The sequence below is a fragment of the Acomys russatus genome, chromosome 28 (assembly GCF_903995435.1).
Source record: "Acomys russatus chromosome 28, mAcoRus1.1, whole genome shotgun sequence".
NCBI lineage: Eukaryota > Metazoa > Chordata > Mammalia > Rodentia > Muridae > Acomys > Acomys russatus.
The window spans coordinates 19,821,680-19,839,891 of NC_067164.1; the positions used below are offsets into that span (position 1 = coordinate 19,821,680).

The 18,212-nt window shown below is 43.5% G+C and overlaps 1 protein-coding gene across 1 annotated transcript in view; it reads left to right on the plus strand.

Annotated features, from left to right (window-relative positions):
- The window catches only part of Fras1 (Fraser extracellular matrix complex subunit 1), a 401,691-nt gene that overhangs the window by 286,179 nt on the left and 97,300 nt on the right, over nt 1–18,212 (plus strand). Inside the window, exons 32-37 of the mRNA XM_051170886.1 lie at nt 3,661–3,777; nt 9,050–9,164; nt 11,130–11,267; nt 13,655–13,687; nt 16,936–17,067; nt 17,921–18,046. Of these exons, the coding sequence (XP_051026843.1) occupies nt 3,661–3,777; nt 9,050–9,164; nt 11,130–11,267; nt 13,655–13,687; nt 16,936–17,067; nt 17,921–18,046 (661 nt within the window). The remainder of the gene's footprint in view (nt 1–3,660; nt 3,778–9,049; nt 9,165–11,129; nt 11,268–13,654; nt 13,688–16,935; nt 17,068–17,920; nt 18,047–18,212) is intronic.

Genomic DNA, 18,212 nt, shown 5'->3' on the forward strand with positions numbered 1-18,212 from the left:
GTCTGTTATCATCTTTTATTAAAGTGATGATAGACTAGACCATAGGGGAACGGCAGAAGCTAAAGGAGACAGTAGCGGGTTCAGTCTGACAATTGTGACTATCAGCCAAGTCGCAGCAAAAAGTAAACAAGATTGTTAAACCACCTGGCATAGTTTAAATGTTCTTAAAGGAAATCAAGGTAGTGGAGACTGTTAAGAACTGTTGCGGAGAAAATCACTTTTGAAGACCTATCGGAAGCATACAGAATTACTGTTGTTGTTATTGAGTGGGAAAAGACAAAACTAAGTGGACCAAATGTTTGGCTCAGGAGCCTCGCAGGAAAAGCCAAGAGGAGTGAAAGGAGGCACAGGTTAATTTTGGAACACCAGGAGTAACAAATGAGTGCGAAGGCTGATTCTTTGAAAAGAACACAATGGCATTGGACAAACCTCCGGCAAGGAGGATTTAGAAATAAAAGGGGAGGGGAGTAAGGGGAAAATGGGAGGGAGGAATGGGAGGATATAAGGGAGGGGATAACCAATGAGATGTAATATGAATGAATCAATAAAATAAAATTTAAAAAAATAAATTAAAAAAACCCAAAAAGATATTTTGAGTTCAATTCTAAAGATTAAACCATATTTTAAACTCAAAAAAAAAAAAAAAAAAAAAAAAAAAAAAAAAAAAAAAAAAAAAAAGCAGAGCACAGAATTGTATAAGATGCCAGGAAATATTTTTGTTTGTAGTGATCAGCTAACACCGTGTCCCCTTCAAGTTACAGGCTTTTGTTTAAGAATGCACTCCACTACTAATGCCTGGCACATGTGTTTTCTTTGCCTGACTAATTTATATTGCATCAATCATGTAGTTTTTTTCCCAAAGAGTGGATTGATAGAAATCAGGAAACTATTAAGATGAGGTTATTCTCCGCACACCGAATGTCTGAAAACAAGCAAATGCTCTGTACCCTGGGCGCCACTTAACTTCTCCATTTCAGCACGTGGGACCTCGGCGGTCCTCAGAGAGTGAGCCAGGATTGAGGAGGCAAAGACCTCAGTCAAAAGAAGTCACCTCAGCAAACCAGAACCCACAGATCTGCTTTTCCCTTCACAGCGTGTTGGCGCTGTGGTGTCTCTCCCTGGAAGGGAGTTCTAAAACGCCTGCCTAAAGTGACAGCAGATTGCTTTGCAATTTGGTTACTGAGTGAAATAAAATAATGAAACATAAGCTATAAGGAACAGATTTAGGGAAAGGGCGTCGGGGAGCCATGCCTAAGGCAGATATGGTGGCGCACACCTCCACTTCCAGCACCAAAGATCAGGAATTCAAGCGCCTCAGCTACAGAGCAAGTTCAACACTGGCCTGAAGATGTGAGATCCAGTCTCAACCCAAACAAACCTGCTCACTAGATTTATGACCCACGACTGAACATCATTACATAGAAAGTGGGTCCCTGTAGCATCTTCACAAATCTTACATAAAACACGATAGAACTCCCGCTTGAAATAGCTTTCAAAGCCTCTGTGATAGTCTTTAAAAATATCTTCAAGAGGGACAGAGTATCCTTTTGGGGACGTGGCTTTACACTGTAACAAATTAGCTCAGTGTTATCCAACCTGTAGTGTGTTAGGTCAAAGAGTAGTGACTATTCCTGACTGAGAAGACTAATTATGAGGAGGTAAACTTGGGTTTTTTTAAAAAAAAAATAACTCCCTCTGGAAGCATTCAGAGAGAGAGAGAGAGAGAGAGAGAGAGAGAGAGAGAGAGAGAGAGAGAGAGAGAGAAAGAGAGAGAGAGTGACTTTGAACAGGGACAGCATCTTATTCTGAGTATGAAACCACTGTGAGATGCCGTTCCCCTAGATGTAAAAGTGTTGCTGTCTGTTTTAAAGTTTTATGACTCTGTAGCCATACCTCATATTTTGATTTGAAACACACAGACACTTTATCCATGTGCTAAAATCAATGGTGAGTAGCTTTTCCCATTTATCTTCTGAGTGTCCCTGGAAGATTTTAAGCCAAAAGAATTCTGTCATAATGTTTTTCCCTTCCCTTTTTTTTCCCCGTTAAAGCAGGAAATGTAATATAATGAGCTGCATAGATTTAATTCCATTTTGATGCTGATTTGCTGTCATGAGCCATCAACGCAGCCCATCTGTTACTTTGCATGTATGATGGGATTTATGTAAGGCAAGTGGCATTTTTAAATAGAGACCGTCTAGTGAGAACACGTGCGCCCACTCAGTCCTTTCTTGGTGTAAGAAAATAACTGTGTCTCAGATCCCGTTGACACAGTCTCAGAGGATATGGTCTGGAAAAGACCATCATATTTCAGTCTCAAGGTCTTTGCTGGGAAGCTAGTCTGACTCATTGGCTCTGTTGATAATATCCACAGTTAACAACCAGACCAATGCTTTTTTTTTTTTTTTTTTTTTTTTTTTTGCCTTAAAACGATAGAAGTACCTCCCTTAGTTCTTAATTTCCTAAGTCTATCAAGGTCATCTTGGCCAATGGCAATATTATAAACCCACCTGTCTATCTATTATTACAACTTGGTCTTTTTTTTTTTTTAATTTTCAACTTCCTTGGTACAAAGTAGAACAATAGTATTGCTTTGTGGGAAATTGGAAGATCACCTTTGAAAACCAGCTAATAAGCACTGGAGTACATATGAGAAGATCAGTAAAGGGTAACTCTGGCCATTGGTATCACTTACAGCAATGATGTAGGACTGGCATCTCCTTGTCAACATCCTGAAACTTCACTGCAGCCATCTGATGAAGGCTGAGGAGACGGCTTTCTGCTGGGTGCAGTGTACAGCACCCCCCCCCCCACTTCTGTCACAACGAACTCATCCCTGTAGCCACACAAGGCTCCATAGTTCTTGTGACAAGCCTAAGGAAACAGTGGAGATGAGAGACTTGAGGGAGTGGCTCAGTGGTACTGAGAGGGAGCTAGAAAAACTGGTGGAGAAAGACACAGGTGTGGGGGCCTGTTTCTTCCAGAGCCTCACTAGTTAGCTCCAGCTCACCATCACGCTGCCTCAGCTTCCCCAGTGCTAGGGTGACAGGCATGCATCACTGTCCTCAACACATTTTCAATATTATGAAGAAAAAAAAAAAGGTGATTTTGTGACCACTGCCCTAACTCTAAACGTTACTAATATATATTGATGAGGTTGCCGCATTTGATTAACTGTCCAGGTGTTAGTATCTACGTTTGGTAAAGATGGAAGGAATGGAGTAACACAATCATGTTATAGAAGCATAGTAAATACGTTCTATAGCCATAAAAATTATCCACTTTCAAGAATGTTAACTACTGTAGCAAAATATCATATCATTAGGTTAAACAAAAAGAATTTCAAGTATATATGAATTTAGAGACAACATAGAAAAAGATTAATCTTCAATGCTTCAGTGTGTTAATAATCACTCCATGTAATAAAGTTCTGTGTTTTCTTTCTTATTTATACTCTCGTGGATTTTTAAGAACTGCCTAAAATGGTTGTGTACCTTTTTTATAATCAGTAAATGATTTGCAATAAAATATAAAGAATAGGATATGATTTGGTTTGGCGCATATAGAATTCAAAGGCAGATGATTTGGCGGGGAGGTTAAGGGCGAGCATGTTCTGCCCAGTAGGAGAAAGAGACTCACTGTGATGTTTCTGTTTCTCAGGTGTCTAGTGCCACTGATGCCCAGGCCCACCTGGAAAGTCACCTGTTCAACATTGCAATCTTACCTCAGGCGCCTGAGGCTCCTAAACTCTCCCTGGGGACATCTCTCCATATGACCGTGAGTAGAATGGGGAGGGCCAGTGCTTCCCTCTTGAGCAAAGTACCCACAGCTGCTGAGGCAGAGTGAGCTGGTGCCCTGCTATGGGATGTAGTAAATGCTCAGCCATAACCCAGACCCTGGAGCCAACAAGAATAGCTCTGGAAAAGCATTTCTCACTAGCTTGTGAAAGGAACTTAGAGAGCCCCCACCCCCAGGGGGGAAAAAAGAGATTATATAAAATCTATCTTGACCTTGACCACCCATTGCCCCTTCCCGTTCTACAGCACTCAGTACAGTTACAATGTCTCTTCCTGAGTGCTTGAAAGAAACTTCCTGTGTTGTAATACACCTCTAGGGTATAATTATTCTGCCAGCTATAGCACCACCTAGCTGGAGAAGCTATCCCTTGTGTGTGAAAGTCCTACAAGAAGTTGACTTTCTAGTGTAAGAGCTTCCTGGAGCAGTTGGTATGAACACCGAGTCCAGGAAGATGGGTAACCATTAACTACTCAAGTGACTATTGGGACAAGGAAGGTAGGTGGAGTGGAAGAGAGATGGCCAAAGGTTTTCAGAGCACATGGAAGACCCAGAGGCGAGAAAGCTGATGATTGCTGAGAAACAGCAGATAGCCTAATCCCCTGGAGACACAAGGAAAGCACCGTGGGGATGTGGAGACCTTACACTGAGTCCCAGAAGGCCTTGTGTGCTCTGTGGAAATGAACATGGCCCATGGAAAGAGCTAACACACACGTCCACCCAAGGCCTATGGGATGCATGCAGATGAGAGGGGCTTTAAATACAGCCCCCAAACAAAATTCTTCTAAAACATTGAGATTTTCTTTGCAGTATTCTAATGGCTTGATGGCATAATTCTTTTTTATATAATTTCTTTATTTATTAATTTATTCATATTACATCTAAATTGTTATCCCATCCCTTCTATCCTCCCTCCCTCCCACTTTCACCCTATTCCCCTCCCCTATGACTGTGACTGAGGGGGACCTCCTCCCCCTGTATATGCTCATAGGGTATCATGTCTCTTCTTGGTAGCCTGCTATCCTTCCCCTGAGTGCCACCAGGCCTCTCCATCCAGGGGACGTGGTCAAATATGGGACACCAGAGTTCATGTGAAAGTCAGACCCCACTGTCCACTCAACTGGGTAGGGGTTCGATGTTTACTGCACATATTGTCCTTGGTTGGTGATGGCATAATTCTTGAGCATAAATAGTGTAGATGTCAACATTATATTGCAAGGCTAAAGGCAGGATACACACCTGCATTGGCCTATACAGCTCAGTTTGGACAAGTAGGAAGCATGAAGCACACTGTAACCCTGTGTCTAGGGTAGTTGGAGCGCCAGACTGCTCTTTCAGACAGAGCCATGAGCGTGCAGACCCCTGTAAATTAATTACTATGGGTCCATGTGTTAGTTAGCACCCATGTAATTACACTTCGGGATAGGATATCAGCGAAGAGCCACAACAAAGAGAACAGTGATGGTTTCAGAAATTATGGGGCTGGGGTATGACAGAGACATAAAGGGGGAAGCAGAAAGTTTTTAATGAATAGCTGGTATTGGCATTTCCAGCATAAACTGTAATTTAAAGAAATCATAATTCAGCAGCATTGTAAAGTCTATAATTCATCATTCTGACTGGAGGAACTTGGATCAGAATTTTCCCTAAACTGTAAAGAAAAATGTGCATACACAGTTCTTGCCAAATGCAAAGCACTGTTAATTTGAGTTTGGAAGGGGGGAACCGGGCCAGGAGCCGTGGAGGTGGAGCCGTTTGCTTTGCCATGGTCTTCTAGAGGCACTTCGTCTTGCCTCAGCTTTCATTTCTGGACCTAGGATCTCTCAGAAGTCAGTTTACTGTAAAGTGTGATGTAGCTTATATGACTTAAAGCATACAGAGTTAGTGTCTCTTTTGACGTTAATCAGGGCCGTTCCTGGGGAGCGTACTAGTTACATGTGACAGAAATACAGCCCAGTTCAGTGACTGGAGCTCATATAAACACGTAAGCTTTGCACATACTTGGTAAACTGTGAAGACATGTGGTAAACACAGATGAGATATTTTTGCATGTTCCATTACAAACGTCTCATAGACGTGTTTATAAAGAGCCTGCCTCTCACCCTGCACTTATCTGTTCACTATTTCTTCTGCGTGCCTACGACAAGGGCTGAAGAAGACACTGGAGATTCAGTGACCTTAAAACGCAGTTTCTAGTTCAAGGATTGCTGCGTCTAGGAGGAGCCAGGTAGCTAAATAGGCAGAGGAACCAGACTGTGATGGCTGCCCCAGCAGAGCACCCACTCGGGAGAAAGGAGGAGGTTGCCTTGTGCGCTGAAGCATGGGAGTGTGATGGGGGCTTCCTCTGGGAGAGGGGCTGAGCTGTTGAGTATAATTATTTCTACATCAGGGTTCTCAAGGTCTCAGACTTAAGTATGTGTTGGTGTCACCTGGAGAGTTATTAAAATACATTAGAGCTCGCTCTTTGAGTTTTCTAAGTCTGGAAGCCTGGTTGTAGAGTCAAAGATCTGCATTTCCAGGTGATCCTTCGCAGTAGCCAAGAGCTGGGAGTAACCTCCATGTCCACCATAGATAAACAGATAAAGAAAATATGATGTGATGTGTGTGCGTCTGTGCAAGTGCACACTGTACACAATGATATAGCCATATAATAGAAAGCAGCCCTGTCATAAAGTACCACCTGGATTAACCTCCAAAAGCATGCGAGGTGAAATAAGCCAAGAACAAAATAAACCTGGATGATATGGCTCCCCTGCACAGCAATGTGGAGAAGTCAGATCCTTAGGAAAGGAAAGGTGGTTTCTGGGGCCCAGAAGGGAGGAGAGGAAGAGATGAAGGAGAAGAAGCTGCTTAGCCGGAATGAGTTTAGGTGTTTTTAAGGGGGCAGAGTTCTCGGGCTCCTTTGTAGAGCAGCAGGCATTATAGTTAGCAATACTCTACACTTAGAGATGGTTGCGATGATTAAAAAGCTAAAAGGCAATTAGAGATCAAGAGATTTAGAAACACAGCCAATTAGAATAGAGGAAGATACTGCTTCTAAGAATACAGCTGTGCCTTTCATGGAAGTCAGGAACATGAGGAGGCATGGCGGCCTCACTTGGGAATGAGTTTACACAAGGCAGCTGGGACATCCAGTAGGGCCAAGATCACTGCGAGGGCCTGACTTCTGCACTGCATGCCTTGGAAAGACGAGGAAGAAGACTCAATGTCCTTTGGCTGAAACAGCTAGTAGGCAAGGAGTGAGCAATGTGAGGCCACTATGGGAGAGGCTGGCTGTCAGCAGAGCAGGGACATCAGGGGAGAGAAGGATTTGGGTTCTAGATGTAATCAGAGAAGATGTGAATGTGATGAAAACTATTATTCTTAATCTTTGGCCAGATGTGATAACAAAGATGTCTTCTGTAATGATTTCCACAAAGTTTATTCTCTCACTTCCTAATGTGTTTAATTGATGAAATTGAGTCTCCCCCAAATTAAAATTGATTACTTTGATATATTACAGCCCCAGTACTGCTTTGGAAAATTAAGTCCTCTATACATAATATCTATTTTTGATTAGTAAAGGCATGGGATCTTTAAGTTCCAAAATAGAATGTCTTGGCTAGAACCTGTTTCCCTTTTCAGGAGTCCTATGTCCATAACAATTATCATCTCATCACTTTATTGTTTAGAAGCATATGAATTTTCAGAAGTATTCCATGACACTTTGGGAATAGTGGTTCTGACATCAGAAGGTGCTGATGAACAGGACATTGAAGCTGTACTGCTTTTGTCCATGTATCTGTACCCACATGGATGGTCTAGAAACATCTTTTTCTGGGCATGTATTTTTAATTTGTTGCCCGCCCTTGTTTTATGTTAGCAGAGCAGGGTGGGGGAAGACCAGCTGCTGTTTGAAATTTTAATTTTCTTGCTCATTACATTCCAGACCTGTGCAAGTGCCTGAAATATGACTTTTTTTTTTCCTGTAGGGGATTGTCCTAACCTGCAGATGCTGCCTCTCCCTGGGACAGCTATGCCTTTGGGACAATTACAGAGCAACTGCAGCCCTCAGCTTTTTATGGTTAAAAATAAGGATACCACACCCTCCGATGAGCAGGAGTGAGCCCCACTTAATCCTCTTCGAAACAGGGAAATTCCTCCCGAAAGGAGCAGGGCATTAAAGATAGGAGAGTGTATCAAGCTCTACCCTACCTTCAGGGTCAGTTGGGAAGCGCCGGCAGTGGACAGGCTACTTTGTTCTGTTCTCGCGCAGGCCTCAGGCTCACACTAGTGTTCCCTTTATTTCTTGACACACTGTGGTTTTGTGTCAGCTGCCCTCAACCCCACTGTCATGCAGGAGATGGGAGTCTGACCTTTGCCCTTTGGGCTTTTGAACATCACTGTTCTTAGGTGTGGACCTGAACAGGTGGATGGATGGTGGGAGCTGCAGCGTCTCTGTCCAGTTAATATTGCTCCCCGTGTTTATTGAAAGGCAGAAGCGAATGGTGCTGTTTAATTCCTCTGAATAGTGCAATAGAAGCAAAGATAACAGAGGCAATTTTCATGTGCTTTAATAAGCAAATGTTTCTGAATACAAGCAGCTAGGCTAGGCACTTTTGGTATCAGAGCTGGCCTCATCTTTAGCCCTTTGAAGCACGAATGCCCAACAGTTCCCTTTAGTAAGGCTTAGGGCACAGGAGCTCTCTGAAGAACCACATGGGGGCTAAGACTTCAACCTTGCTCTTCCCATGACATGCTAGAGTCACCCTTAGCCCATGGAGTTAGAGGAGCAGAGCTGCAGTGAGCCAGCTGTGGAGGTGGAGTGACCAATCACGGTGCCTTATTTCCCAAGGTGTTCTACTACAGGTTCCATCTGGAGAAGCTGTAATCATAAAGGGACCCCGATGGCAAGCTCTGACACAGACATGAGGGCTGTGGAGGAGGGAGAAATCAGAGTGTGAGGGAATTTGCTCAGGCCTGGATTACCTGAAAGGCTTCTGGGTTGGCCACATTCAGAGTGTGAAAGACCAGATCCTTCGTTTAAACTTTGGAGATGATCTTGACAAATGAGACTAATTTAAAAGCCCAGAGCAAATTTGCTTCTGCTTTCTTAATAAGATTTGGTTTTACCTCTGGCTCTTGTGACCATCATGCCTCTGTCTTCTTCTTCTTCTCTTCTTCTTCTTCTTCTTCTTCTTCTTCTTCTTCTTCTTCTTCTTCTTCTTCTTCTTCTTCTTCTTCTTCTTCTTCTTGCGTCCTCCATTTTGTCTAGGCTCGAGAAGATGGCCCGACTGTCATTCAGCCTCATGCCTTATCCTTTGTGAAGTCAGAGAGTCCCAGTGGGAAAATTATATACAATATCACCCTACCTCTGCATCCAAATCAAGGTAAGATATTCAGCGAAGTCACTTTTGAGTGATGCGCTTGCTTTGTGATTCCGGACCAGTCTGAACAACTCTGGGCTTCAGCCTGATACTTTCACACAGCGATACTTGTGGAGGAACTGATATTCATGCCCTGTGCTTGTGTCCTCTGGTTTAAAAATAATAATAAAAGAGGAAGTGGGGTGTATATTGGCTTGGGCTCTGACAGAGCTATACCAGAGATACAGTGACCCTCTCCAGCACTTGCAGAACTACACATGCAGGCATTGTCTGGAAAAGGGCTCTGAAGAGGTTTGGACAGATAAACAGATAAAAATGAACAAGGGCTTCTGACTGGAGCTTCCGTCACAGGCTAAAGGGGAGGAACCACACATACACAGTGCCTTCTCCAACTGGGGAAGTGTCTCTTCCCATAGGAAGAAATGAAAACATGTAACTACAGTCGGAGGCCAGGTGGCACCTGCCGTCAGTCGCCGGCCTCTAGTTCTTGCACTGCTGGGCTTAACTCATAAGCATGTGCCCACAAGAGGTCATAGGAAGACCAGCTTCTGTAGGGGCAACTCTCTCTTGGCTGTGCGACTGCCTCTCCCTTAAGCAAGAAGCCTTTCTCATTATCACATCCCCAAGAAGAAAAAGAGTGTAATAGTGCAACTCCATTGCCCTTTGATAAAAGCCAAGGAAATGAAAAGACATTAAGTTGTACCTAGAGGTTCTCCCTCTGGTGTGAGTTTTCAGGCTGCTCTAGGCAGCTTCCTGAAGAATGACCGCCCATATCAGAAGGTGAGTTAGTTCAACACCGAGACCCTCATGTGCCTTCTTCTGAACACTAAATAAGACAGGAGAGATGAACACAGCATAACCTGCAAAGTTTCTGAACTACAGGTCAACCTGCAGCCATGAGAGCACTGCTCATAAACTGAGTGGTATAAGCGCCTAGGTCTGGCTTAGAATAGTCAGGACTCATGGTTGTGTTGCTAGGATCATCACAGAAATGGGAAGAGTGTCTGAAATTAAAAGGAAATCTAGAAAAGCATTTCTTTGGCCCTTCATCAGAAGATCATGTTGAGCCCGTGTTTTAGAGACCTCTTGACCTTTGTATTGAAACTCAGTTGGAAGTTTCATAGTGACAATAGTATGTTGTTGACTTATGGAAAATCATGTGCACTGAACTACATTAGTAGCAAAGATTTGAACCCTACTATGTATGGTTTATGTTCCCTGAATCACAGTGAAGACTCTGGGTCTCTCTCTCTCTCTCTCTCTCTCTCTCTCTCTCTCCTTCCCTCTCTCTCTCTCTCTCTCTCTCTCCCTCTCTCTCTCTCTCTCTCTGTCCTCCTCCCTCTCCCTTTCTTTCTCTCATCTGCTTATCTATCTATCCATTCATTCTCCAACTATCTATCCATCCATCCATCATCCATCCATCCAACTATCTATCTATCTATCTATCTATCTATCTATCTACCTACCTACCTACCTAGCTCTCTCTGTGTGCACATACGTATGTACATTTGCTCAGATGTGTGCAGGTATGCATGTGTATGTGCCTATGGAGGCCAGAGGTTGAACTCAGACGTCTTCCTCTCTTGCTGCCATCTTATTGGTAGAGCGGTTTTTCCCATTGAACCTGGGCATTACCGAGGTACAAACCCCAAGGATTCTTCCCATTTCCCTCTCCCAGTGTGAGGGATTGCAGGCATGTGCTGTTATGCTCAGCCATGGCTTCTGGGTATTCAGAGTTGGGTCCTCATGCTTGCCTAGCAAATGCTTTACTGGCTGGACCATCTCCTGGCTCCAGTTGTATTTATTTATTGAGTAACTTGGCAATAGCAGTGCAAGAACAACTCTGGGTCAAGTGCTCCTGAACGGTAAAGACTCCCACTCATGAGCAAGGGAACCTGTTTGGTGGGCCTGGCCAGCCTGTCATCAGGAAGTTGCTGTCTACGCTTATGTGAGTATCTTCCTCCCCAGGTATCATTGAGCACAGAGACCAGCCACACTCTCCCATCCAGTATTTCACTCAGGAAGATATTAACCAGGGCCGGATCATGTATCGCCCTCCCGCTGCAGCTCCCCACCTCCAGGAGATCATGGCCTTCTCATTTGCTGGTAACGCTTTTTTTTTTCTCTGCCTTAAGGCACCCAAGTCCCTCACAATCCAAGTCTCTCACAACCTTCATGACTACTTCTCCATCTCTTCCCAAGTACCTGTGTACAGACAGCTTGCTGACAATTATTCAAAATATCTTAAGGTCCTTCAGCCTATATATGACTTGGACTCAGACCTGTCTCTTATTTTTATCATGAATTCACATACATAGGCATACTTTCAGCCAACTTTTATTGGTTCCAGTGTGTCAGTCACTGGTTGAAGGATCAGGGATAGAGCAGAAATCAAGAAGAGATATTGGCTCTGTTCTTGGACTGATTAGGGGCTAAGTGTAGAAACTATTGGGTCTTTGTAATAGTGACAAGATATTTTATAAGTTACAATAATAAATATTTTGTTGCAGAGGGAGATAAGAGCGCTGGAAAAAGGAGAAAGGTTCTGTGGTAAAATTAAGCATAACAAGACTGACATAGACTGAGGATTAATAGGTGGCTGTACAGATGGGACGGGTAATGGCTAACACAGCTAAAGGAGCATGTGGGGTCGCAGGGAGAACAATCGTGGCAGAAGACAACATGCTACCCATGAGGCCTTGGGTAGAAGAAAATGTAACAGCCTAGGGAGAGCAAACGAAGGCTGTGATATTTCTGTGAGGCACAGCATCTAGCAGAGCAGGCAGGGATGAGCCTGACCGGAGAGAGATAGGCCAGACTTGATGTTCCACAGAAGCTTGTAAAGACCTGGGCGTATAACCTGAGAACGCGAAGAGCCCAGCAGAAGTTTGAAGCCACAGGAATGGTTTTCACAAGGGCTCTTTCACACGGTGACACGAGTGGACTTGACCAGGAGGCCAGACTAGGAAGCTGAGTCCACCATGGACCACAGTACCTCAGGGAAGAGTCCACGCATGTGGGCGTGGAGGACGCAGGTGATCTGGGATCTGACAGAGGACAAGTTAAATGTTTTCTTTTGAAAGATTGAGCAGAAATCCCTAAACAGTTAATGAAAATGTTAGGTTGGGGAAAACCAAAAATAGTTGAGACTTATCCTGAAGAAAAAAAAAGACTGAGTAGAAAAGCAAACTGATAAAAAGTTTGTTAATTAATTAAAGCCAGCACATGCCCCTGCACTGCAGCTGGATAACCTTGAGGCTGCCCACCACCTCTTCCCCCATGACCCTGAAGTCAGCACAGCTAGGAGGTGGTGGTTGTGATCCCTAGCCCTCAAGTTCTGTACCTTGTAGTGATTCTTTTTCTTTTCATTAATTTATTCAGATTACAGCAACTCAATTGTTAGCCCATCACTTGTATCCTCCCATTCCTCCCTGCCTCCTGCTTTCACCCTATTCCCTTCCCCTAGGTCTCCGACCGAAGGGAACCTCTTCCCCACTATATGGTCACCTTGGAGTGATTCTAAAAGTCTTTGTGCCCATCTCTTATGATATGTAAGGAGTATGGACTATATAACTTTATAAATAGATGGTATTACTTTTATATTGTGAATTTATTCAAGGAAAACAACTGGTGGTTTCTCTTAGTAAATTGAACATAGGTTAAATAATTGTGGGGTTTCTTTTTTTATTATGGTAAACATAAACTGGCATTTGTCATTATTTAGTATAACTTCAGTCGTCCAGAAAATGATTAACTCTTTAATTAGATTGAAAAATCCCTATGGGCATGATGAAGCGTCTTCTCTGAGGAATAGCCTGGGTACTTAGTAACTGGTTAACCAATAGTCCGTGAGAGTAGTCACGGTTCTCTAACTCCTACTTTACAAGACCTACTTTACAGGAAACTTGGGCTATCCTGGGATTAGAGGGAAAGAAAACATGTCAGCTGTGGTGAAAGTGATTTCCAAGTCGGCTACACTTGTCTTGGTTCCGTGAGCCTCTTTGGAGAGAGTAGAGCATGTCCTGTCTAATCTATGAGAGAAATGCCACTGGTAAATCTCTCACAGTTACAGTGTGTAAATCAATGTCCTGGATGTCATTCAGTTCTACAGTGAAACTGAGACCGCCCCCCCCACCCACCCAACGCCCGCTGAATACTGTCAGCATTATCCATCACCCACGCTCACCAGTTTGTAGGATTTTATGTACTGATAAAATAGGATCTGAATGAATGTATTATAAATCATCCTAACTGCTGTGACACCAAATTATTCCAGTGTGAATGTCCTTTTTATACTTACAATTGATGCTGGCATCATTAAATCCAGCATTCCAGGAGCAGAGGACATCCTGATTGCTCCTTGAACCACACAGTTTAGATTTAAACATCTTCTACCTACCTCCTTAACCGCCTTTCTGTAATATGTGCCTTCCCCCTCCTCTTGCTGATCCCAAAATGTTTAGTTCACTGATTTTCTTCTCTTGCTCTTTCAGGTCTCCCAGATTCAGTGAGATTTTACTTCACAGGTAAAGACTTTAACCTCACTTTTATTAAGAGACCAGAGTGTGTCCTTCCCTTTCGATCCTTCTTTTTCGTTTTGTAGAAGTTACGTGTTTCATGGGGGCAGTAATGTTGGAGGGACAGAAAAGACGTTCTTCAAACTCCCCTGCATTTTTTTTTTCCTCCTTGAGGGGAAAAATCATGCAGTGAAGTGTCAGCATTGCATCAGGGATGTATGAAACCCCACTGTCAGTTTATTCGTAGTGAGTGACCTGCAGGTGATTCATACACTCAGCACCCACGAGTGTCTTTTTTTTAAAAATTTGATTTACAGTAAATGCTGTTGTAGGAGCTACCCAGGAGTGTTTCAAAGATGGGTGCTGTTTTCAGCATTTTCAGGCTAAGCATCCTGCAGGTCACGTCTACCACTGGAAAAGGACAGAGCAACATTTAACCCAAGTTCCTGACCGGCAGTGTGGGATTTTTATGTGGTCTGAGGTATAATTGGGTAGATCATGGAAAACAAGGGAAGTGGCATGCCTCATCCTTCTAACGGTAAGGTTTGAGGAGGTCGAAGGTCAGCAGTTAACTTTCCCAGGATCTGGAAGTAACTATTCTTTGATTTCATAAGGCAGAAAGAATGGGCCTCGGGCTGACCTAAACTATCTTGTTTTCAGCCCAAGATTCTTTTGTGGGTTTTTTTGGGGAGAGCGGCGGGGCGACTTCTGTTTTAAGAGAAATGCTTCTCCAATCTAGTAGGAAGGCAGCTACCTCTTGGAAAGGAGTTTTGTGGTAGAGAATTTTGAACAGCACAGATAATAAACCGAGGCAGTGAGCAGCCCAAGCCCTGACGTTAACCTGCAGAATGTGGCGGTTCATCTAAGAAGAGAAAGACAGTCGGTGCTCCTGGCTTGCCTGGCTTTCTGATAAGCACAGGCCCTCTGCGGAGCAGTTCTGGGTGAGGAACACACATCAGGCAAATTGGGCCCACAGGAAGCATTTAACCCAAATAAGCAGTGTGACTGTTTCTCAGAGAAAGCAGAAACACTCCTTAAGAGGGAGAAGATGTGCAATTCTTAATATTTGTCTTCTCAATTTTTTTGCATCTGCTTCCCAAACACTGCACCCACGTGGCATGGCACAGTTTCTACTTACATAGCTTTCTACCTCTCAAGAGGCAAGGGTGTGTTTGGTCGCCGTGAACAGCTATGGGATTGGGCCAAGGCTCTTGCTCGCATCAGGCCTTTGCTGTCCTCTGCTATGTAAAGATGTTGAGCTTTTCCTACTTAATTAAAACCAATGGAAGCAACAGTAAATACAGCTGCAGTTTCACAACTATTTCTTTTATTAAATACAGAGATTTCTGTTGTAAACCCTAGGAACCTCAAGAGAGCTCTGGGCCCACTAAAATTAACAGGAAAGTGCATATTTGTCCACAAGCCTTCGAAGTTAAGAAACACCCCCATCCTCACATACTCTGGTGCCTCACATTTGACCATGTCTCCTGGAGGGGGAGACCTGGTGGCACTCAGAGGAAGGACAGCAGGTTGCCAAGAAGAGACTTGATACCCTATGAGCATATACAGGGGGAGGTAATCCCCCTCAGGAACAGTCATAGGGGAGGGGAATAAGGGGAAAATGGGGGGGGGGGGAATGGGAGGATAGAGGGGATGGGATAAACATTGAGATGTAAAAAGAATAAATTAATAATAAAAAAAAAGAAACACCCCCGTCTCTATCTTTGGTCATCCAAAGAGAAGGAGATCAAACATACATACAGAACAGTGGCAATTATTTTGACACTTTACTAAGATGGCCATGACCACAAAGCCTTAATTTCCATGTGGATTTTGTCCCCTGTCCTTCCAAGGGCCTCTTTGGGCTTTCTCTGTGATACACATGAAGATAGACATGAACTGTGTCTTGTAAAGTCTCAGTCGCCTGGATCTGTCCCAAGGACAAGACAGACCCAAAACAACCCCAGGGAAACCATCATGCCTGAGTCATGCTTTACATTGCTAAGGAGCGTACATCCCTGCTGACTTGCCACCCAGTCCAGAAGAAAGGAAAGAAACTGGGTTCCTGAAACTAAACCATCTACAAGTAAAAAGTCCTTTAGAATAGTCAGCAGGTGTATTTTCTGTCGCCATGGCAATAGCACACTGTGTACCAGCATCCAGTACATCTGGGTTTAGGGAGGGAAAAAGAATGTTGAGCTATGGAAAAAAAACAAAACAACAACAACAACAACAACAAAAAAAAAAAAAAACACGGAAGAGTCAAGGGTTAGACAGTTCTGCCTTCACTTCCTGTAGAAGATGGGGATCCTCTTGGATGGACATAAGCAGGAAAACGAAGTATAAGGCTGTCGTTTTGCAGTAATGTCTTCTACTTGTGACAGTGTGCATAAAGACAGGGTAAAAATGGGTCTGCTTACTTGCACACAAATGTTGTGAGACACTTGGAAAGAAAGTGTTTTCTGTCCTCCTTAAACAATTATATATATATATGAAACAGAGTCACTCCTAAAAAGGAATTCTGAAAAGAAAATGCTTTTTCTTGAATAATGAAAGAATGAATTGATTCAAGGACCTTTTCATGAATAAGTCTTTGGTGGTACCACTTAAGAACACATATTTTTCTAAAAATTTATTTATGTATTTTATGCATATGAGCCAGAAGAGGGAGTCAGATTCTAATTCAGGTGGTCATGAGCCATCATGTATTTGCTGGGAATTGAACTCAGGACCTCTGGAAGAGCATCCAGTGCTTTTAACCACTGGAGCCATCTCTCCAGGCCCTGAGAGCACATATTTTTAACCATAGCAAATGAGAGGCTGAGACAGGACCAGAACAGTGAGAAGTTCAAAGTCATACCTGGTTATGTAGTGAGTTGGAGACCAGACTGAGCTATATGGTATCTTGCTGGGGGCTCTTTGTTATTTGTTTTTCAAGTGCTTATTTTATTACTTCCCACTAAGACTCCTCAAAATGTTAAGTCTACCTTCTTAAAATAACTTTGCCTTTATGGATTTTCATGTCTTATCCATAGGAAAAGGCTTGGTAGAATTGCTCATAATTGTTGCCTTTTTCTATTTTTAAACATTTTTACAAAGTATTTGTGGAAATAGGCTAAAGATGACCAGACTGTAAATTGATATGCATGTATGTGCTCAATCTCGTGTGTGTGTGTGTGTGTGTGTGTGTGTGTGTGTGTGTGTGTGTGTGTGTGTGTGTTTGTCTTTGTCTTTGTCTTTGTCTTTACCCTTGCCAGTTTCTGATGGACAGCACACGAGTCCGGAGATGGCTCTTACCATTCACTTACTCCATTCTGATGAGCAACCACCAGCATTTCACGTCAGAGCTCCCCTGCTGGAGGTTAGCCCTGGAGGCCGCACCTCTTTAGGTAAGACCTGGGGCTCTAAAAGAAGTGTGGGTTGGAAACTGGATTGGACTGCCACAGCAGTCTCCTAGAGACTTCCTGATGGTGGCCCAAAGGCAGTGACCTCCTCTTCCAGAAGTGTGTGCACTCCCGCCTGCATCCACCCTCCTGCCCATCCTTATGCAAGTGCAACCGTGGCGAGAGCTGGAGGAGAGGAATGGGCCCTTCAGAGGCCAGCATTGTTGTGATGGAATGCTATGCAGAATTTATTCCCCAGCCTCCAGGAGTTTGATTTGTTATCCTTGCTACAATATAAAGTAACCGAGCTGAGGGGAGAATTGAGGGAGCAGGCTTCAGTGACTGTTTCTGGTTTCTGTTTAGAAAGTGATGGGGAACAGAAGTGACAGATCGCAGTGACCTTCAGAAGCTCTGAGGAGCTGCAGCTGCCCATCTTATGCATGATTTTATTTATTTCTAAATACACTTATTCTCTACAGTTTGTTTGTTTGTTTGTTTGTTTATTCTTACCAAAGGCATCTTATTAGTGAGCAGCACACACTGTGGCTTTTGTTTAGGCATAACTTTGTAGATCCATATGTGTTTTCTACATGTGGATTTTGTCCTGAAGTTAATTATGTAATTTTTATAATGTGACCCAAATTATAGAAAGCAGTATTATATAAACAAGCATATAGACAACAGTGAAAGTCGTTTTTGTTCTATCCATTGCTTTCTTGGCGGCCATCGTCTTGACTTATTTTTATTTTATGTATGATTCTGGATTACTTGCCACCGGACCTGGGTCTGGCCTGTGGTTTTGATCTATGGCACACAGCTATGGCTGTGGCTCTAGCTGGCCTCTTTCTCCTTCCTGCAGGCCTACAGGTGGTAGCGGGAGATGCTCAGGTGGTGCCAGAAGAGCTCTTCTTTCAGCTTCAGAAACCTCCACGCCATGGTGCACTCCTGAAGTACACAGCAGAGTCCTCCGGGCCCATAGCTGCAGGTAGCTGCATTCTCTGTACCTGGCCTTTTTGAAAAGTGACTCTGGAAAAAGAATGAAATGCATTCAGGGCATAAAATAGGAGAAAAGACATTTTTGGTCTAGACTTTAGACATCTTCCCCTGCCACATGCCCTCTAGCCCCAATCTGCCCCAGCCGTGGTCTGAAA